Source organism: Rhipicephalus microplus, chromosome 1, assembly GCF_043290135.1.
Source record: "Rhipicephalus microplus isolate Deutch F79 chromosome 1, USDA_Rmic, whole genome shotgun sequence".
In the NCBI taxonomy this organism is placed as follows: Eukaryota; Metazoa; Arthropoda; class Arachnida; order Ixodida; family Ixodidae; genus Rhipicephalus; species Rhipicephalus microplus.
The window spans coordinates 170,791,221-170,813,589 of NC_134700.1; the positions used below are offsets into that span (position 1 = coordinate 170,791,221).

General features: G+C 46.0%; 1 protein-coding gene across 1 annotated transcript; it reads left to right on the top strand.

Moving 5' to 3' along the window:
• Positions 1-3,750: 3,750 nt before the first annotated feature.
• LOC142769001 (uncharacterized) lies at positions 3,751-5,970 on the top strand. The gene is made up of 2 exons (XM_075871738.1): positions 3,751-4,079; positions 5,353-5,970. The coding sequence occupies exons 1-2, from the start codon at positions 3,756-3,758 to the stop codon at positions 5,962-5,964; spliced, it is 936 nt and encodes a 311-aa protein (XP_075727853.1). The 5' UTR covers positions 3,751-3,755; the 3' UTR covers positions 5,965-5,970.
• Positions 5,971-22,369: the final 16,399 nt, after the last annotated feature.

Below are 22,369 nucleotides of genomic sequence, written 5' to 3' on the forward strand. Positions count from 1 at the left end.
TTCGTAAAGTTTAATGCAGCGGTGCGTTTAGGTCCTCACGAATGGCATTGTCGACCGCTTGATGGCCACTGTTCCGACTCGCAGGTGGGCCTTACGGAAACCTGCAGCTCGGAGAGTATGTGCAGCGTGGAGCATTCGCACTGCAGCGCCAACCTGACGTGCCAGTGCTACGAGGGGCGGCGCTTCGACGGCTCCAAGTGCGTGCCCGAGGTGCGCAGTGAAGGCGTGCGCTTTCGCGCCACTTTCTTCCTGCTCTCCGCCATGCTATGCCTCATCTCGCTGGCAGTCCTGGTCGGCACCGCGGTCGCGCGAGTCATGTGCCACCTGGTGCCGCTCAGGCACGGAACGCAGCACAGTAGACATCGCCGGCTTGTCGTGAGACTGCTTTGACGGCGAGCCCCGCGCCGTTACTATGCGTTCGCGTCCCGTCAGTACATACTTGTACGGGACGATTGCTGCAGGGGCGCTGCCAATAAATGTGGCAATAGATCTTTTCCTTTGACAAATATTCGTTGTTAAACTCTGATGCATTCTATGTCAAAGCTGTTGTAAACCGACAATGAACACTGTGTCATTAAAAAGTAATACGTGTAACGTATGTATTTGATCCGCGAAAAAAAAACTTACGCAGATCCCACCCTTGTACGTTCGTGAAAGCGTTCATCGATATTTATAGAACTCTCAATTGTGCTATAATCAAGTGGCTTAAATGATGAGACACTTCTAAGAAATAACTCGAATGTCTATGCGCAACTTTTAGGTGAACTTTAAACTTCCCACACGAAAGCGAAAGCGTTTCATGCATAGTCCCACCAATTATTGAAGCACGTCGTTTCCGTAGCGGATGTGACACCAATAAAACGGTACGCGGGTTAGTCACAAATTAAATTATAATTTTTTTTACCAGATTACCTGGCCTGCGGATCAACCTGTTGTTCTATTTGTCAATAGAGCATTCTACCGCAGAGGCGCGCCACTGTCATAAACATATTTGGAAAAAGCTTTGGCGTTATTTCGGGGAAGCAGACATGTTAACAGATACAATATTGCATGTCAGAAATGCAGAATCACAACAGGCCACCCACAAAGTAGAATGCGAAACGTGTGGGTACTTCAAAGCTTCCCATCCTTTACAAAGGGTCTCAGCCTTAATGCTTAATCATCATCAGTCACCGCATGAACGAAGTGTGCAGCTCCATACAGGTGCGTAGTTAATTCTTTACACAGGCGTGGTGGGTACATCACAAAATGGTGATTTGTGGTGTCGTGGTCACTTTGTAAATACGCTTGCAGAAGACGCCTTACACGTTAGTTTACAACGGCCGACGTCAGACTGCGTTAATTGTATTTGTTAACGCCCAACAAAGTCGCAATCAATTCTATAGAAGCATGCCTCACTTTCGTGTTATTGACGGTTCCTTGGAAAGAGAAATCAATGATCACGTTTTTTTACAACGTTTCAAACTTTCTTCTTTGTGTTCAGTCTGTGGACGGTGTATAAGATGTGATTGCTTAGTCAGAATTAAACATTTACTTGATTTACAGAAATTTTCTGTATACATTTTTTTCCTTCCTTTAATTTTGAAATTATATGCGAGTGTTATAATTAGCTACCGCTGCATTGTAATTACATCAGACTTCTTAACCATCACTTGCCGTGAGAGTGCGCCCTTTCTGAATTAAAAAACACACATACACAGACGTCAACTAAAGCTTACTGTGCTAATTTTCTCGTCTAACCAATGTTTTCTATTAGTAGTTATTCGTAAACATGAACACTTAAGTGATACAATTCATGCCTCTGACTCTACAGTTGCCAGATTCAAGAAGCAAAAAAAAAAAACACTGTTAAACAACAAATTTTGTTTAAACGTTGGTACAGGGCTTTGGACACAGACTACTCTGATTCCGTTGGTGCTTTGTTCCAGTGTACAGGACAGCAAGAAAAACGAAAAAATAATAATTTCAACTATACGAAAAACGTAACCGAAACATTACCTATTCATTCCGGAAAGAAACCGAAATATTAATATCGGTTTTCGATTCACGGTAATACTTGTCGATCTGGAACAACCGAGGTCATGCAACGGGTGCGTCAACGCATATCTGAGAGTGTCGTATTAGCAAGTATCTTAGATACGAATACCCAAGTAACGATGCCGAAATTTCACGAAAAACGACTAGCAATGAGAGTTCTTTATTCAAACGCAAGTCGACTTTCTTGCGCCAATCATACTATATATCATAGAGGTTATTCTCACTCCCTTGACAAAGTGTAGAACTTATACTTACGAAATAACGCATTCCCTTTCACGAAAATAAACATTATGACTTTTAAAGGTATTGGTTTGCGTTAGGTCATAGGATTTGAAGAAGAAGGGCTATCGTTAAAGTGCATACTCGTCGTACGCCGGTACTTTTAAGAATGCGGAAAGAGCGCGTTTTTCACCTGTGCAATCGACGAACACAAGTGACTATACCACAAACTTCATGTTGTTGTTGTTACTTTAACTCCAAAATTTTGCGTACAAATTGGAATCGCTACAAACTGTAACGAAACTTTTTTTTTTTCGTACCGGTACAGAAACAGAATGGAACTTCTTTTAGGAACGAAACTGAAACACTCTGCTTTTGTCCAAGTAACATGGCGTACATGATCGTAATTCCCAATTCCCAAAATATTTTTATTGTACTACCTTAAATTCTTTATCACGTAAAATACACTCCCACGATACTAATTTGAACTGTTATTATGCTTAAGCGCTCATATGTCTGGTCCGACGGCCCCTCTGCACAATGCTTGTAACTTTTTGACAGTATGTTTGTGTTTCATTCTCCACTTTTACCACGTCGTGATATTTTAGGATCTGAACTTATAAGATCAGGAGAACCCTTCTTGCCCTCTTCACCACATCCCCTACAACCACCACCATTTCGTAGGAGTATCATCTTGCCACCACAAATATTATCATAGAATAATCTACCCGTTGTGGCTCAATTACCGTCGATTTACTTTCTTTGAGAAAAGAACCTTCGGAATTACAATGCAGCGACTCGGCATGCCATTCGTTACCCTGTAATGCTGTCCTTCGGGGCTTCTGTGCTGCAACTCTCGAAGAGGTGTGGCTATTAATGAAGAAATTCTTTCCGAAACCATTTCCTTAAACGCTTATTAAACTCATCGACTATATTATTTTGCCCAATCTGCTCCTTGGTTCTTCATCTTTCTCTCCATTTAATTGTTTAATAAAAATAGCTAAGAATATTGATATTAATAAAGAAAGACTTCGTTCCATTTGATATGAAATGTTTCTGAATAAAGCGAGATTTCTGAAATAATATCTCCATCCAGACAATTCTCGGTCGATTCCATTGAGTTGGTATGTGTCAATACTTCTAGTACCATCTTTTTCATTGTCGTAATCATCATCATCATCATCATCATCACCATCATCATCATCATCATCATATCTATCATCCATATTAGAGCATGAGTTCACACGTTCGATTACGCGTTTTCACCCCGCACAAGGTGAGACCTGTAAAAAGCGAAGCATATAGAATGACGTGAAGAATACGCAATACAAAAGGCAAGCAAACACGCTATATGCTTTACTACTACGGAATCGCCCTTCCACGGTTCACGTTATAAGAACACACGCTCTATTCGTGCGACACAACGCAGAGGAAGAAGAAGAGAAATGAAGATTGGTGCCGTATTGTTTGCGGTCTTCCTCCGTACGCGTAAGTTGAGAATGTGCGCTCCCGTCATCACACGCGCTGTGTATCTCGTGGTTCTCGCCGCCATTGGGGCCCTCTGCGATGGAGAGAAGGAGACCGAGGTCCACATCTCGGCCCAGGAGGACGTCGTGCACGTGGGCGACGACGTGAGCTTCGTGTGCACCGTGCGTGCCAGCGACGCCTCCAAGACGGTCGTGAGCTGGTTCATGTACGACCAGGACGTCACCGCGGAGCCGTTCACCATCGTGAGGACGTCCCACGGTGCGGATAACACCTACAGCAGCACGCTGACCATCAAGGCGGCTCAGTTCAACTACACGAGCATGGTGCGATGCAAGGTTTGTGGTCACCCCTTTTCTATGTATTGTCATTCGACAACGAAAATTGTTAAAAAAAAAACAGAGATAATTGAATGAGCTTATTTATTTTATTTATTTATTTTAACATACTGCAGCCCCTCTTGGGGCTATAGCAGGAGTGGGTACATCGCACAAAACCGTGCATCGAACAAGTTCAATAATGAAACAAAAGCAAAAAGAAAGAAAACACAGTAACGACGAAACCAGGTGTTCGAAAGTCAGCATAGAAGGAGGTGTACAGTTTTAGCGGCATGGTAAAGGGTTACATAAGATCGACCTAATATACACATCTAAGTACAAAAGTGCACTCGTACAAAGGGGGAAAGGAAACAAAGCGGTATATGTACGTAGTTTACAATAGTTGTATTTTAGAAGGAAATGTAAGCAAGTCAAGAGAGCGCACGTGGCCAGGCAACAAATTCCAACGCTCAATTGTTCGCGGAAAAAAGCTATATTTGAACGTGTCTGTGCGGGGATGATACGGGGAAACGTTAAGGGTGTGATTGCTTCTGGTCTGAGTGGGGCTTGCATATGTGACATATTTGTTCGATGACAGGCGATATGAACAGTGAATGATGCGGTGAAAAAAGGTTAGTGATTCAATTTCACGACGGGCAGCTAAGGTGGTTAGCTCTAAACGAGTATTACGAATGGACGTTTGTCCATTCGTAATACTCGTTTTTTTCGTCGTCATGAGATGATAACGGTTGCAATTAGGGGGGGGGGAGGCTGGAGTTTTTGGTGCCACGCACAGACACCTCTGTTACGCTGCGAGATACTGACGTCAGATAACAAGAGCGTTACCTGATTACGGATAAGTTGAATGGTTTCGGGTTGGGCCTGCTATTTATTTATTTATTCTTATTTATTTACCTCTTTATTTATTTATTTATTAACTTTTTGTTCTGCAAACCTTGGCGGTGTTCGGATTTCGCGTGCTTTTTCTCCACTGTGCTGACATAAATGAATGAATAAATAAATAAATAAATAAATAAACAGAATAAAAGTGACAGAATGTCACATCTAAGTCAACGGAAACTCAAGCCTACAACTTTTTTTAACGCTATGTTACCACATTGGCCGCTTTTCCTGCCGGCTGCCACTGGGTATAATTCCTGCAGTTGAACAATTTGTGATTAAGTTTCACAAGCTTCAGCTTCTATTCCTTTATTGAATATTCCATGCACGCAGATCAGCAGATGTCTATTCAAAAACCGTCCAACCGACCGATTAATTGATTAATTAATCGCAGGTGAGACTCGACGAGGACCGGGTCTTCCACCTGAGCACACCTATGACCATCACTCAGCGACTGGACGGCGGGAAGAAGCTCATCGGGGAGCCCTGCACCTCGAGCGCCGAGTGCGAGCTCGAGCACAGCACGTGCAAGGCGCCCGCGGACGGTGGTGGCGCGACCGTCTGCCAGTGCGACCAGGCGCACCCGGTCTACTCGAGCCTGGAGATGCGCTGCCTCGAACTCGCCAAGCTGGAGCAGCCGTGCGTGGACAGCGCCCAGTGTGCGGGCGCCGACAACGGGTCGCAGTGCGAGGAGCACGTGTGCCGCTGCCGCACGGGCTTCAGCACCGAGTCCGGCCAGTGCGTGGCCAAGCCGGACGCGTCGACGTGCCAGTCGACCAGCGCCTGCCTGGACGGCAACGCCGAGTGCATAGAGGGACGCTGCGTCTGCAAGGCGGGCTACGTGTTCCACCCGGGCAGCCGCAAGTGTGAGGACAGCGGCGAGCAGGAGTTCCAGCTCGCCATCATCGGCGTGTCAACCGTCGCCGTCCTGGTCGTGCTGAGCGGCGTCACGGCCGCCTGCTACATGTTCAACAAGCGCAAGGAGGCCACCGCCACACGATACTGACCTTTTGAGCACGTGTTGATTAAAAGTTCTTGTGCAATGTCGTCCCATCTAGTACAGGCAAGTTTAACATTGCATCATCGTGCCACGGATTAGCAATGGCGTTAGCGTTTTACGCGGACTATTTCACCCAGTTTCTTTCAGTGAATAAAATAAAACTTCAAGCATTCTATAGTCGGTGACAAGTTAAGAATAAAAAAATAGGCAGATCCCACGTACAGTGGGAATCGATGATATGCGAAGGGGACTCGCTCACTGGATTCCGTGTCGACCGGTTGTGCCCTGGCGATCTCCGAGGTCAGCGTAGCTCTGGCCGACTGGGCTCGCCCTACGTCATCTCCTGACACCGACCTCCGACGACAGTGTAGCTCTGACCGACTGGAGTTGCTCTACGCCATCTCCTGACGCCGACAAGAGCTCTCGCAAGTGGTGCCCCGTCCTCGGACTCCTGTAACCGTGTTTCCATCTTTCCTATCTCTCCTATCCCCTCGATATGTCGTCGCTCTCTGATTTGATTGATATGTGGGGTTTAACGTCCCAAAACCACCATATGATTATGAGAGACGCCGTATTGGAGGGCTCCGGAAATTTCGACCACCTGGGGTTCTTTAACGGGCACCCAAATCTGAGCACACGGGCCTACAACATTTCCGCCTCCATCGGAAATGCAGCCACCGCAGCCGGGATCCGAACCCGCGACCTGCGGGTCAGCAGCCGAGAACCTTAGCCACTAGACCACCACGGCGGGGCGTCGTCGCTCTCTGGCTTACCTAATCTCTATCTCTCTCTCTACACCTTTATTCCTATCCTTTTAATTCCTCCTCACCCCCATCCCTTGTGAGCTACTGCTGAGGTGTCGCACCCTAATGCAGACAGTTGTGGGCCTCATTTTTCTTTTCCTTCTAAACAAACACTTCCCCCGATGATATGCGAAGCACGAAGGAGAAAGATTGATTTGTCACTTTAAAATCAGCACGACGTTACCAGGTAGAGGTAAATGTTGCCGTACATGACTTCCGTGTCATGATTATCATGTTTGGATGTGTCGCTTACCTTCGTCATCTAGTCAAGTCACGTGATACCAAATTTAGTATGTGTGGAGCTAGCGAAACGGCTGCGAACACGCTATGAGCGTGGTATGTTGTCATGTTCTTACATGACACGCGTGTCAGGATTATCATGTTTGCACCAGTCATATATTTCGTCATCTATTGACGTCATGTAACACCAAACTTGGTATATGTGGAGCTAGCAAAACAGCCGCGAGCGCATTATGAAGGGCCTAATATACTTCAATGTAGAGTTGATACACGCGCACGCTGGGCACAGCGACGCTACGTTAGGAAAACACGGGCACTCTATAGTCTGCCGCCAGGCGCGACCGGTGCGACCAGCGTACGTCGGCGCAGCCCGACGGCAACCGGCGCGAAATGCGGCATGCTGCATTTCGCGCCGATACGTTACCCAGACAACGCTGCGTCTCCCTATAATCGTGACGGAGGGACGCCGGACGCGCTGAAACGCGCATGCGTCAAAGCAATGCAGCACGGCGCGCACCTGCGAGTACGTGACAGGACCAGCACCTGCCTTGGCAACACCGGCGTGACGCGACGAGATGAATGCCGGCGAGCACGCGCACCGCGTCACGTCAAAATGTATTGGCGCCTTGACTGTGGTATGTAGTCATGTTCTCACATGACACGCATCTTATGATTATCATGTTTGCACCAGTCACATACCTTCGTCATCCATTTGCGTCACGTAATACCAAATTTGGCATATGTGAAGCTATCAAAACTTCCGTGGGCGCATCATGAGTGTGGCATGTAGTCATGTTGTTACATGACACGCATGTCGTGATTATCATGTTTGGATATGTCATTTACCTATGTCGTCCATTCGCGTCGCGTATTACCGAGTTTGGTACTTGTGAAGCTAGCGAAACGGCCGCCAGCGCATCATGAGCGTGGCATGTAGTCATGTTGTTACATAACATGCATCTCATGTTTATCATGTTTGCCCCAGTGTCATACCTTCATCATTCATTCACGTCCCGTAATACCAAATTTGGTATATGTGACGCTACCGAAACGCCCACGAGCGCATAATGAGTGTGGCATGTAGTCATGTTGTTACATGACGCGCATGTCATGATTTTCATGTTAGGGTCTGTCGCTTTTGTTCGCCATGCAATATGTGATACCATACCAGTTTTGCAACATGCCATGTGAACGAAACCACCGCAAGAGCTCCAGGACCATGAAATGTAAATCATGACATTCATTGCACACATGTCATGATTTTCATGTTATTACTACTCAAATATGTTCTTCATACAGTCATGTTATACCATACCAAGTTTCATATCGACACCATAATCGAAACGGCCTGGAGAACTAAAAGTCGTAGGCGGCTAGACAGACAGATACGCTCAACGTCGGTGAAGTTCACTAAGAAATGCTTCGCATTTAATATGTTTTTCATACAGTCATGTTATGGTATACCAAATTTGGTATTTATACCATTATCAAAACGGCCAGGAGAGCTAAAAAATCGACAGATCCCACGTACAGTGGGAATCGATGATATGCGAAGCACGAATGAGAAAGGTTGATATGTCACTTTAAAATCGGCACAGCGTTACGAGGTGGAGGTAAATAATGCCGTACATGACTTCCATGTGATTATTATCGTGTTTGGATGTGCCGTTTACCTTCGTCATCTATTCACGTTACGTGATACCAAATTTAGTATGTGTGGAGCTAGTGAAACGGCCGCGAGCACGCTATGAGCATGGTATATTGTCATGTTTTTACATGAGATGCGTGTCAGGATTATCATGTTTGCACCAGTCATATACTTTCGTCATCCATTGACGTCACGTGACACCAAATTTGGTATAGGTGAAGCTAGCAAAACGGCCGCGGGCGCATTATGAAGGTCCCAATATACTTCTATGTAGCATTGACGCATGCGCACTCTGGGAACAGCGACGCTACGTTAGCAAAACGCGAGCACTCTGCAGTTTGACGCCAGGCGCGACCAGCGTCGGTCAGCGCTTCTCGACGGCACCTGGCGCGAAATGCGACATGCTGCATTACGCGCCGATGTGTTACCCAGACACCACTGCGTCTCCTTTTCGTGACGGAGGGACGCCGGAGGCACTGAAACGCGCATGCGTTAAAGCAACGCAGCGCGGCGCGCGCCTGCGAGTATATGGCAGGACCGGTGCCCAGCGTGGCAACGCCGGCGACGACGCGCGACTTGTCACGTCGAGAGAGAGAGAGATCAAAACAACTTTATCCCATCTTAAGGAAAAGGAGCTGCGAGAAGGCAAGGGATCCTTCTCGCGGTAGGCCTCTTCTACCACCTCTGCCCACCTCAGGATAGCCTCCTGAAGGTTGGGGTTGTAGCGGCGCATGGCAGCCTCCCACAGCTCCTGACTACTTATTTGTTTACGAAGGCTCGGGGGAGGGGAGTGATTTCGACTATGCCACAAAACCCCCCCCCCCCCCCCCCCCCCCCCCCCCCCCCCCCCCCCCCCCCCCCCCCCCCCCCCCAAAAAACACCAACAGACACCTTAAGGTCAAATCCAGGATAAGTTATTGGCGTAAGGTAGGGGGAGAGAAAGTTTGGGTTTTTAGTTACGCCAGAGGACCTCACAGCCTGCGGGAGAACTGACGCTGTAAAGGTGGCAGGGTTCGGCGACCGAGGTGGTAGTGCCCGCAAATGTCGTTGTATGTAAGTAATCTTTCTTTAGATGTGCATGCAATAGGTAAATCGTTGGTTTCTGAAACGTCTCCTAGGCGAGCTTGCGCTCGGATCGTGAAAGCTCGAGCGCTTGCGTGGGCCGCCTCATTACCAATTAAGCCTGAGCGAGCAGGTGTCCAGATTAACGCAACAAGTTGGAATGGAGGATCACAGGAGAGAATGGCTAGGGCTGTCCTGCAAACCCTTCCCGGTCCGAAGTTGTATATGGCAGTTTTCGAATCGCTCACTATGACAGAAGTATGAGCAATCATAGCGGCAAGTGCAACCACTGCCTCCTTCGCCTGTTTCGAAGACGACACTCTAATGGATGCTGTCGTTGCAACACTGCCGTCAGAGTTCATAACTGTCAACGCAAATTTCTGCCCACAAGGCTACTCTGCGGCATCGACATAGACCACATCACTGCAGTTCAAGATTTTTTTGTGAAGAGATTTAGCTCGTTCTTGTCTTCTATGCTCGTGATGAACAGGATGCATATTTTTGGGGGGGATAGGAGGGATATGAAAGCTCTCATGTAGCTAGCGGAAAATATTAAATTTCTCCTTAGTCATCGGTGCTGGAGTAATATTTGGGGAGTTTAAAATACGCCTACTAGTGTGGGTGTTCGAATAGCGTTGGTATTGAGCTGTCAGGTGGGCTTCCGCGAGCTCGCTAAAGGTATTGAACGAACTCGTAGCTAAACGTTTTTCTGTGGAAGCTGTACTTGGCACTCCAAGAGCAAACTTGTAGAGCTTGCGTATCAGTGAATTTACCCTATTTTCCTCAGGCCTTGTCAGGTGAAGATATGGGAGGGAGAATGTGATGCTTGTACGAGTCTTAACAAATCTGCCGTATGAAAACCTCCATCCTTATTGGACATTATTCCTATAAGTCTGGTTGTGTGGTCTATGCTGGTAGCAACCGTTTGAAGCGTGAAAGTATTGAGTTTGTTAGACTGAATTTGCATGCCTAGTACGCGTATTTTGTCTACGACAGGAACTTGCTTCTCAGTCAGGTTTATATGAATGCTGGGTTTGTCACGTTTATTAGCGGAGATCAGTAAAAGCTCAGATTTAGCTGGTGAGCACTCGATGTTTATGAACCTCGAGTGCCTAGCTGTCGTAGTAACCGCATCTGTGGCCTCTTGTAATGTATCTTGAATGTAACCATCGGATCCACCCTTCATGTATTTTGCAATGTCATCGGCATATAAGAAATATTGGAGATCCGGTATTTTAGCTAGCGTCTCAGAAATAGACCTCATATCCTGGTTAAAAAGGAACGGCGAGAGGACTGATCCCTGAGATGTGCCAAAGCTACCTAGGGTGATTGGGAAGAATTTTGGTCCTTGAGACTAATGATAGCCGTGCGGTTGCTGAGAAAATCGCGGATATAGCCATACATTTTCTTACCAAAGTTAAGGTTATCCAATTCGTGTAAAATGGGGGCATGAGCTATGTTGTTATACGCACCGCGCAGGTCGAGCCCTAGAATGGCTTGGGTGTCTTTATACTGCCACTGGGAGTAAGGATGTCATGCTTGAGCCTCAGCATGGCATCCTGGCAGGAGAGTGATTGGCCAAAGCCAATCATCTCTGGTGGGAACAACCGATTATCTGCTGCGTACTTGTTTAAGCAATTAAGAATGACATGTTCGAGAGTTTTGCCCAAACATGACGTTAAAGAAATAGGTCTAAGGTTAGCTATGTCTGAGGGCTTAATGGATTTAGGAATAAAGATGACCCTAGCGGCTCTCCATGAGTTAGGAAGGGAGCCAGTATTGAAACAGTGATTGTAGTAGTCTGTGAGGTCAGTGATTGATTGATCGTCGAGATTTCGAATTAATTTATTAGTTACCTTATCGATACCCGGGGCAGATGAGGTTTTAAGAAAAAATAAAGCATGTCGAACTTCCGTTTCCGCTATTCGGGCGTCAAGAAGTTCATTGACCTCGCCGGCCTAATCTGAAAGCACATGGGCTGAAATGAGGGGGAGGTGCAATCGCGCAAGCTCCTGAAAAAAATGTGGGATATTACTATTGTGTTTGTGCAATAACCGAGTTATGTAATGATTGTGATGTGCACGCGATGTCGATGGGTCGAGCAAAGGCCTTAGCAATTGCCAAGTCTTTACTGAGATTACTACTGATGTGCATGCTCTCGCACATTGGACATTATTGTTGACGGACTAGCTGGGTTGCATATGCATGCATGTTGTCATCGAGCCTAGCTACACGGATGCGAAGCCTGCGGTTGTGGCGGTGTTTTTTCTATCGTTTTAATAGCGATTTCTTTGCTTCCCACATATGGAGTAGCCTCGCATCAACTGTGTGGAATAGAGTATCTGAAGGCATAGTTCTAGCTTGTTTGTCAACGTCCGCTTGGAGTTTGCTGATCCATTCTTGTAAATCTTCTATGGAAGTGGGAGAATTATTCGTACGAGTTTGCCGAAATATGTCCCAATAAGTTAGTTTGGGAGGTTTGATGTTAAACAATTTATGAGAGACACTAAGAAAAGTCTGAATGACGTAGTGGTCGCTACCAAAATTGATTTGAATGTTTTCCCATTTAGCTGAGTTAGCCCGAGAGGCCATAGTGAGATCTGGTGATATGTCTTTAGAGACGCTGTTTCCTAAGCGGGTAGGCATGTCGAAGTCATTGTGCAGGCTGAGTTGATGATCCTGTATGTAGGTCCATAAGGCTCGTCCTTTGGGCGTGGATGTTGTGTGACCCCATAGCTTATTTGGAGAATTGAAGTCAGCAACAATGAGGAGTGGGTTTCTCCTGGCGTCCTGTTTAGCACGAGCAAAAATGGTGGTAAATCGGTGGTGTCTTGAGCTGGGGCTGCTGTAAATATTAAGGATGTAAAGAGGCGGTGATCTCGTCCTTTTAGGAGGTATTTATACGAAGTCGTGATCTATGTCGATACCGTCAAAATCTGAGCAAGTAACGGTTAAGTGCTTTTGGGCTAAAATTGTGGTATAAGGGCGTTCGAGTCTTGTGCACTGGAATGTATTGTAACCAGAGAGTTTAATGTGATCATGTGTTTCTTGTAAAGAAATGACTGCAGGGGCTTGTGTGAGATTGCATATATGTATTGTTGCCGACTACCTTTCTTTTTTTTTTTTTTTGAAGAGACCCGGCCGTTCCACTGCCACACAACTATTTCGGAGCGCTTAGGAAACGTGGCCATGCAATTGGTCAAGTTTTTCGATAATTTGACTGAATCGATCATCAAGGTTGTTAAGTTTTTCGTCCGAAATTTGGCGCTTATATGGGTACTGAGTTCATGAATGATAGTGGTAAGGGTCTAAAGCTTAGCTTTGACGAAATTCATGCGCTTTTCAAGAGACTCGAAGCGATTGTAGAAGTTGCGAATGTGTGCTGCCATTTTACGACTTGGCTTATCGTGTTCTTCCCAAGCATCGCTTGCATCATCGCTAGATTTGCGCTTTGTTGAGGTGCCTGTAGTGGGAGGGAGAGTGGTGTCTATGGTTGTGGTCTGATCATCATTCGCAGGATGCGAGGGAGTTGCAGGGGTATCAGTAGTGCATTGAGGAGCAGGAAAGGCCGTGCTCCCTACCAAGCTGCAGAAATTAGGTGCTTTTTTTTCCTTTTCTAACCATCACCACCAGGAATGGTTGTGCGAAGAGGAACGTTTTTGGAGAGAAAAGGGGTTTTGAGGTGATGAGTCTGTTTACGCAGAGAATGATTTTCTTCCTGAATCTGTTGCAAAAGCGCATAGACGGCAGCATCGGGAGCTTTAGCATTAAGTGAGCTGTGGGAAGCTACCAAGAGCCAGTCTACCTGAGGAGGGCTTGACTTGTTGCTAGAGAAAGCAGCTGACAAGGAGGGCCAGTCTTCTTCTTGCTTCTTTGGGGGAGGCCCCTGCTTCTCGGTCGAAGGAGGCGGTTTCGGCTTGGGCGAAGGAGGAGTCTTGTTATCGACCTTGGGAAGATGTGTTTTGGGCTTGAATCGTAGTGCGCACTGCATGGATCCAGTTTCATGACGCCCCCTAAACAGCATGCACATCGGAATGCACACATGGTCCGGAGGAGGATTTACAGTTCCACATTTGCGACAAGTCTCCTTTTTATTCGTAGGGCACACATCCGGTTGATGTCCAACAGTCCAACAGCGAGTGCACGCTTCCATCCTTTGGCGGAAAGGTTTGCACCGGAACATGGTAATTTCATATTTGACCCAGAAGGGAACCTTCGTTCCCATAAAGTCACGATGACTGCGTCAGAAGAATATCTTTTTCGTAAATAACTTCTCCCAGGCATACTCTGTCGATGTAGATAATGCATTTGCACGTCTCGGTGTTTGGAACGCTGTATGAGGTGCCTTCGTGCTTCTGGCCATTGACCATGAGTGACTTGATAGCGAGATATCTCGTCAAGGGGTCATAGCTCTCCGTACTAAGGGTGACTGTGTTGGTGGTGGGGTTGACCGTAACGACGTCTTGACGCAGCTCCATGGTCACTGGAAGACCGGCCGCCGCAGAGAGCTGCTTTGAAAGTTGGAAGTAACTGAAGCGGGACTGGTTGAAACTTCCGCGAATGCGAAATATGGCTTTGTATGAGCCTTCGGGTATCTTGGGAGGTCTCACCTTGTTTTTTTCGGAGGTCACTTGTTGTCATACAGCAGCCTTAGTAGTGGCAGCGATGGCGTCCTTATGAAGTGCGTCTTGATACGCGGCATTGTATATGAGTGCTTGCCGCCACATAAGCATCTCCTCCGGGGAAAGGTCCTCTCCATCTTCTGCATCAACCTGGCTCATAACGTCCACTTGAGGCGCGGGACGCCTACGGCGTCGGAGAGCCGCCAAGCTCTCGTATAGGCGAGGAGCCACAAAAGTCACAGTAAAAGGCGTTCTAGCCAACATATTATTTCACAAGAAGTCTCGAAACGTAGAGGAAGTCTTCACACATCTAGTGCAAAAACATTCACTAGGATATCACGAAGTAGCAAGTGGGAGTAACCCCGAAAACTCACGGAGCCGAAGAAACACGTCCACGCGCGTCGACGCCGCCTCGCGTCCCATGTCACGTCAAAATGTATTGGTGCCTTAACTGTGGCATATAGCCATGTTCTCACATGACACCCATATCATGATTATCATGTTTGCACCAGTCACATACCTTCGTCATCCATTGACCTCATGTAATACCAAATTAAGCATATGTGAAGCTAGCGAAACAACCGTGACCGCATCATGGGTGTGGCATGTAGTCTTGTTGTTGCATGACACGCATGTCGTGATCATCACGTTTGGATGTGTCATTTACCTATGTCGTCTGTTCGCGTCGCGTAATACCGTATTTGGTACATGTGAAGCTAGAGAAACGGCCGCGAGCGCTTCATGAGCGTAGCATGTAGTCATGTTGTTACATGACACGCATGTCACGATTTTCATGTTAGGGTCTGTCGCTTGTGTTCGCCATGCAATCAGGTCCCACCATGCCAGTTTTTCAACATGCCATGTGAACGAAGCCACCGCAAGAGCTGCAGGACCATGAAATGTGAATCATGACATTCATGACAAACATGTCATGATTTTCATGTTAGGACTAGTCAAACATGTTCTTCATACAGTCATGTTATGTCATGCTAAGTTTGGTATCGATACCTTTATCGAAACGGTCAGGAGAGCTAAAAGTCGTAGGTGGCTAGATAAGACAGACAGACAGACAGACAGACAGACAGACAGACAGACAGACAGACAGACAGACAGACAGACAGACAGACAGACAGACAGACAGACAGACAGACAGACAGACAGACAGACAGATAGATTAGAACCGCGCTCAGTCGGTTCGGCAGCGTGAAGCAGGAACATGACGTCCACACTCTGCGTCGCTAGGATGCCCACTCTCGACGATTGTCGTCGTGGTCATTCATGTGCAGTAAGGTGAATGTGATGTCTGAATGTGCGTGTGTGTTCTGTGCAATGTGCGCGTCGCTGATTTACCGCCGCAAAAGGTGTGGCAAATTCGTTGCCGCATGAGCGTGTGTGAGTGTGTTACTTGGGTGTCGGAACGTGAGAATCTTGATAGTTCGCGATATACGCTGTGTTTTGCACCCATACGAGTGTTTTAAGTGCGGGCGAGGTGTGAGAAAAAAACAACCGAGAGGACCTACCAACGTCACACAGATACGAGAGTAAACAAACCAGGTGGGGAGAATGTGCATTGGTCTATGCATTAAAAAGCGAATTGTGGTCATCGTGTGTGTGTGTAAATATTTTGACGTGTGCCAATCAGCACAGCTGCGTCATGTTAATGGAATCCGTCGCCACCGGCACCTAATTACGTGCCAGATTGAAGTGTCCGTTGCGTAAGCGCTCGTCTCATGCTCGATGTACGAACGCCTTGCATAAAAAACGCCGTGCGAGGTTCTTCAAACCGGGAAATGACGCAAGCTATGTCGCTGCATCGATCGTTACCAACGCAGTGATCACGACCAATCATGATCAGTTACATCGATCGTGATTGTCACTGAAGCGACGCCGCTGAAACTATTGTTGAGTGCGAAAAAATAAACATTTTGTATTTTAAGACATTGTATCATCCTTAACAATATCATATCAGGAAGTCTTACTTTTCGTATACATTTTTCAACCTGTATTGCGGAATGTATTACGCATAGAGATAACTTCTTTATAATAAATTAGAGTCCCATGAAAGAAAAGATGGATGCATTGCAATCCCCAGTGAAAGCAAAGTCTGGCACTCAATTCACTCGTATTCCCCGGAGAGAAAAAACCCCCGGGCTGCACAGACACACCTTCGCACAGACACATTCATTGAAGGTAGTCGCCCCTGTTGCAGCAAAATTGGGCCCCGCTTTGAAAACGTGTAATATTCAAGGGTTGACGGGGTGATGGCAACACTATGGAGTGCAAGTTGTCGAAGCGAGGAAAAACAAAAAACTTCACGTACAGCTTTTAGTCACTGCCACTTTAGCCGCGTACATCGCCTTGGCCATCAACATTACGACAATGTATGCAGTAAATCCCCACTGTTAAGCAGAATGTGCGCTACGCGCTTTTATTTCCATGAAACAAGACGTTGAATGAAACATTGGCGTTTACCTCAAACACGATGACAAGCACAGCGACGCGAAACGCCCATTTGGTATTTAAAGCAGCAAGAATCGAAACTCGGGAAGTCAATCTCAGATCGCTCCTCCATTTTTTGCTTTGAATCACAGTTGCCCTAGTTGCAGAAGACAGCGAAGAAATCTGGAAGCGAAAGCTTCGTAAAAAAAAAACTGCAAACAACCTAATAAAATGTGTATAATGCCCCTGTTTCATTTTGCGAAACCACAGAAAAACAATTTCTTAATTTCATTCATTACGTTATATGTGGCATTGTTTGTTTAGCACAACCTTAGGTACCGCGCAGCAACATCACCTTCGAGAGGTTTGTTAAGCACAACCTTAGGTACCGTGCAGAAACAATGCCTTCGAGAGATCTGCATTGCTTCTTTGTGGACTCCGAGATGAGCGCAGTGGGGGCTGCGATTTAAACAACAGATATATTGCTAAGCTGACGTAGAAGTCCGCGCCTTTTCAAGTATATTTATCGAGCTTCGGCTTCTGTATTTCAACACCAATTATGTATTGCAAGGAAATGGTTGTATATGCGTGAAAATTATGGCCACTGTTTGGGAACTATTTCCTTTGTAGCGCGGAGGCATGGAAAATAAGAGCAATGAGGCCTCGTGGGTGGAGCCTATATTTATTGTTAGGTTGTCATCGACTATGGAAGATGCGATGATATAAACATCCATGTTCCTTTCATTGGGCCGGGGGGAGGGGGGGGGGGGGTCCGTGGTAGCAGGTCGTACAATATTTGCGTTTGGCGCAATTACAGTGTAGTGAGAAGTCAACTGTCTCTAGAACTGACCAAATGCTCACGAACATTATAGAGGTACATGAATTAGAGTTAAAAATTTTCTCCACAAAGCAACACAGTAAAGACTCGTTAACTCGAACTCTGTTAATTCGAATTTACATTTAATTCAAATATGCGCCTTAGCCGCGGCACAGCTTTATACCTGTCTTTGGTAGAAAACTACCGACAATTCAGACGTGTCAGAACTTACAAGATTAATTCAAGCTTCCAGCACCCCCGGCTTTCGTTCCTCCCGGCAGAAATCTTTCCAGAATTATCACCCAAATTTCTCGTTATTTTCACCTGTGCAAAACAAGTGTAGCGACTAATTTCCATGAATGCTTTTATGGTTGTGAATGTCGTCTATCTGCTGCTACTGTTGTACGGTTGACATGGCTCGGTCGGGCAATGTTTGCATTCAGCCGTGTCTTCTCGGACAATTTCAATATTGCAAATTAGTTCTGCAGATACACGCAAGATGGCTGAAGGGTTCAAAAAGGGTAATTGGATAACCACCCATGTGTGGAACGGCGCTACAAGGAAGTCCGTACGGATTTCTCCGAAACAAAAGCCTCTTAGTTGCCGAAAAATTCGTCCTAAAGTCCGGTGATCGAACCCGGAACCAACGCCTTTCCGGGATGGTCGCTCTACTAATTCAGCTAACCAGGAAGCTAGCAAGTGGCACATGGACACAACTCCTACCCGCCACACTACGGGTCTTCGCAGAACTTGTCTGCATTACTTGTGTCCATGTGCTTCGAGATGTCGATGAATTCGACCTCGCGTTGCCAACTGCTAGCTTTTTGGTTAGCTCAATTGGTAGTGCGACCACTCTGGAAGGCGTTGATTGTGGGTTCGATCCCCGGACCAGGGCGAATTTTTCAGCAGCTAGAGCCGCTTCTTTCTAAAAAACCCATACGGATTTCTTTGTGGCTTCGTGGCGCAAACGGGTGGTTGTCTAATATCTCTTTCTCTGTTTCACTATTGTTCTGAATAGACAAAAAAAGAAATACTTTAAAGTTTTATTGAGTTAACCCTGAAAGGAAAATGAACATGTTTTGGCACACAAATGTCATCTATTTTGGCAATAAGGCTCACTGCTTTCGTAAATGCAAGTTGCCATGCTTGTCTCTAGCGTATATCACTGACTGATCAATGAGTTCTGTTTGGTGTTAGAGCAGGAATCAATTTACGAAATCACCAGCCACAAACATGTAATATAGCCTGATTTGCGGGAACGAGTCCAGAGGTGGCTTCCCTGGATTCTCTCTGCACAGTGTGGCGTTATGTCGGTTCTTTATTGAGCCTGCCCATCTGATTCGAACTCCACTTATTTCGAACAATAGTCCCTTTCGGGTTCGAATTGGCGAGATTTTACTGCACAGCAAAAAAAAAAGAAAGAAATCAACTCCAGTGCTTGTCGAATGGGTGCCACAGTGCTACATTTGAAGTGCCAAGGGGGGGCCGAGCCCCTGCTCGGAAATCGCAAGGGGTGCCGGGCCCCCCTGACTTTAAGCCCTGTTCAATTCACAGAAATAAGTCTAGTTTATGGGTGTGCATCTTATTAAGCGCAGTGGAACAAACACAAGAGAACAAACACAAATTTAGGTGGCTATTTCTCTTGTGTTAGTTCTGATGCGCTTGCGAAGACACACAAGTTTGAAGCCCTGAATTTATGTACGCTAGTGCACAGCGTGTGCTCATAGAACAGGCAGTGTCTTTGCAGTGTCCCACTCGTCTGGAACTACAGTATTCACGGTAAGAGCATCAATTTTGTGCGGTTTATTGGTGCTGGCAATTTTTCAACATTAGCCAGATGTTCGTAATAACAAAAGAGAGTAGGTATGCAAACACGGGCACTTGAGAAGAAATGAGAGAACACAAACGCCGCGTATCAACTGACAGTGTGCACTGCAGCAAAAAATGAAATATACACAAAAACCCATCAAAAACGCAAACAGGTGTGCCGTAGGTATACCTTAGATTCATTGCTCATTTCAAATGCTAACTGAAGTAGAACGTACGCTGACAGAACTAATGTATTTTTACATCTGCTAATAAGCGGCTCGGTATTGCAGAAAACGAACAATTAGCATTTAGTAGACAAACATCAGATCTGTTGAAATATGGAGGACAGATTGTGTTAGAAAAACGAGCCACCCTGTTTACGAGGTGTCTCCTGACGGGAAGAGTACCAGAGTCTTGGAAGAACGCTAACATCATCTTAATACATAAGAAAGGAGATAACAAGTACTTGAAGAATTACAGGCCGATTAGCTTGCTCTCTGTAGTATGCAAGCTATTTACAAAGGTAATTGCTAACAGAGTAAAGAAAACATTAGAATTCAATCAACCAAAGGAACAAGCAGGATTTCGAACAGACTACTCAACAATCGACCACATTCATACTATCAATCAGGTAATAGAGAAACGCTCAGAATATAACCAACCACTATACATAGCCTTCATAGATTACGAGAAGGCGTTTGATTCAGTAGAAATATCAGCCGTCATGCAGACACTGCGGAATCAGGGCGTCGATGAAGTATATATAAAGATCCTGGAAGAAATCTACAGGGGATCAACTGCTACCATAGTACTTCATAAAGAAAGCAACAGAATACCAATCAAGAAGGGTGTAAGGCAGGGGGACACAATCTCCCCAATGCTATTTACCGCGTGCTTACAGGAGGTTTTCAGAAGCCTAGAATGGGAACAGTTAGGGATAAGAGTTAATGGAGAGTACCTTGGTAACCTGCGCTTCGCTGATGACATTGCATTGCTGAGTAACTCAGGGGACGAATTACAACTCATGATTACGGAGTTAGACAAGGAGAGCAGAAAGGTGGGTCTTAAAATGAATCTGCAGAAAACGAAAGTAATGTACAACAACCTCGGAAAAGAGCAGCGCTTCGAGATAGGTAATAGTGCACTTCAAGTTGTGAAAGACTATGTCTACTTAGGGCAGGTAATAACCGCGGAGCCGAACCACGAGATTGAAGTAACCAGAAGAATAAGAATGGGGTGGAGCACATTTGGCAAGCACTCTCAAATCATGACAGGTAGATTGCCACTATCCCTCAAGAGGAAGGTATATAACAGCTGTATCTTGCCGGTACTTAGCTACGGAGCAGAAACCTGGAGACTTACAAAGAGGGTTAAGCTTAAATTGAGGACGACGCAGCGAGCAATGGAAAGAAAAATGGTAGGTGTAACCTTAAGAGACAAGAAGAGAGCAGAGTGGATTAGGGAACAAACGGGGGTTAAGGATATCATAGTTGAAATCAAGAAGAGAAAATGGACATGGGCCGGGCATGTAGCGCGTAGACAGGATAACCGCTGGTCATTAAGGGTGACTAACTGGATTCCCAGAAAAGGCAAGTGAGTTATGGGGAGACAGAAGGTTAGGTGGGCAGATGAGATTAAGAAGTTTGCGGGTATAAATTGGCAGCAGCAAGCACAGGACCGGGTTAACTGGTGGAACATGGGAGAGGCCTTTGTCCTGCAGTGGACGTAGTCAGGCTGATGATGATGATGAGACAAAAGGCGGACTGATTTGTTTTGTAAACAGCGAGACGTAATTTACTAATTGCTCTACAGGTGTGGTAGATAAAGTTCACTAATTCTATAACAGTGGTTGCTTGTGCACGTAGGTCTGGTGGGCCGCAAAATTGGTCGTTAACCGGAGGCTCAACACCTATATAGTCTATCTTCACGTTGACGACAGTGTAACTGCACGTCTTAGTTCGATGGATGGGCGGTGTTCCATAGGCGCAAGAATGAAGAAACGCATCGAATGGTCGAGGAATAGCGTACAGATATAGCAATCTCGGCGCATGCGTGATCCAGCCATCGATTAACCTGCTAAAAAAACAAATCAATTTCAAATGCCTGACTAGTTATCTCCCGCGTGAATCCCTCACATGCCCTAGATTTTTTTTTTCGTAATACCACACGCGCCAAAGGTATTGTGGAGGGGGTGAAACAATTTTGCTTATTCACGCAATGTTAGATCTGATTAACATTTGGCGCACCATACCTGAACACAGATAAGTTTTTTTGTCTCCTCGTTTCCGCCGCAGTGTTCCCTTTTTTTTGATCGAGTTTGCGTAATTTTATTGTCTCAATATTGTTGTTTGCGCAGCCACTTCCTTTTATCGTGAATGCATAATTCTGCACACCACATAGGTCAGCTTTTTGTTGTTCCTCCCAGATCCTAAATCGCACCATCAACGTCTTTTCACAACAAATCATCAAATGAATCCAGAGCAGCAGCGAGTTCAGGCGTGCTAAAATAATAATTTGCGCTGTATGTTTCGTTAGGCGCAAGACAGCTGTTACTGAGCATACGATTTGCGAACTTTTCGTTGCTGCTTTTCTTGGGCGGAATCTTTCAATGACGTCTCCTGTGTACCCTGAACTTCACCTTGTAAATACACCGAATAAAACAGTTCAAACTCGTTCGTCTTAGATTTTAGGCTTGGAGCTAAGTGGGCGTGTCTGAAGCTTTCATGAATTGAGAGAGTAGAAAAAAATTGCTACACTCGTTTCTGTACATTATACGAATTCGCTAGAGCATACCTTCTTCCCGTGTGCGCCCAGCAACCCGAATATTTCAACGACAACTTAGCTTCCCATTCGAATCACTCGGCCTTCCTCTGCGCCCACACGAAGCCGTTCACATTGTACGCCAGAAGCTGATTACTTATTCGGTACAGTGGAAAAAAAAACGCAAGCTTAACGGGGTCCTTAAACCACA

Coding starts and splice junctions, on each gene's coding strand:
- LOC142769001 (XM_075871738.1), top strand. CDS start 3,756: ATGTGCGCTCCCGTCATCACACGCGCTGTGTATCTCGTGGTTCTCGCC. Junction 4,080..5,352: donor CGAGCATGGTGCGATGCAAG/GTTTGTGGTCAC, acceptor AATTAATCGCAG/GTGAGACTCGACGAGGACCG.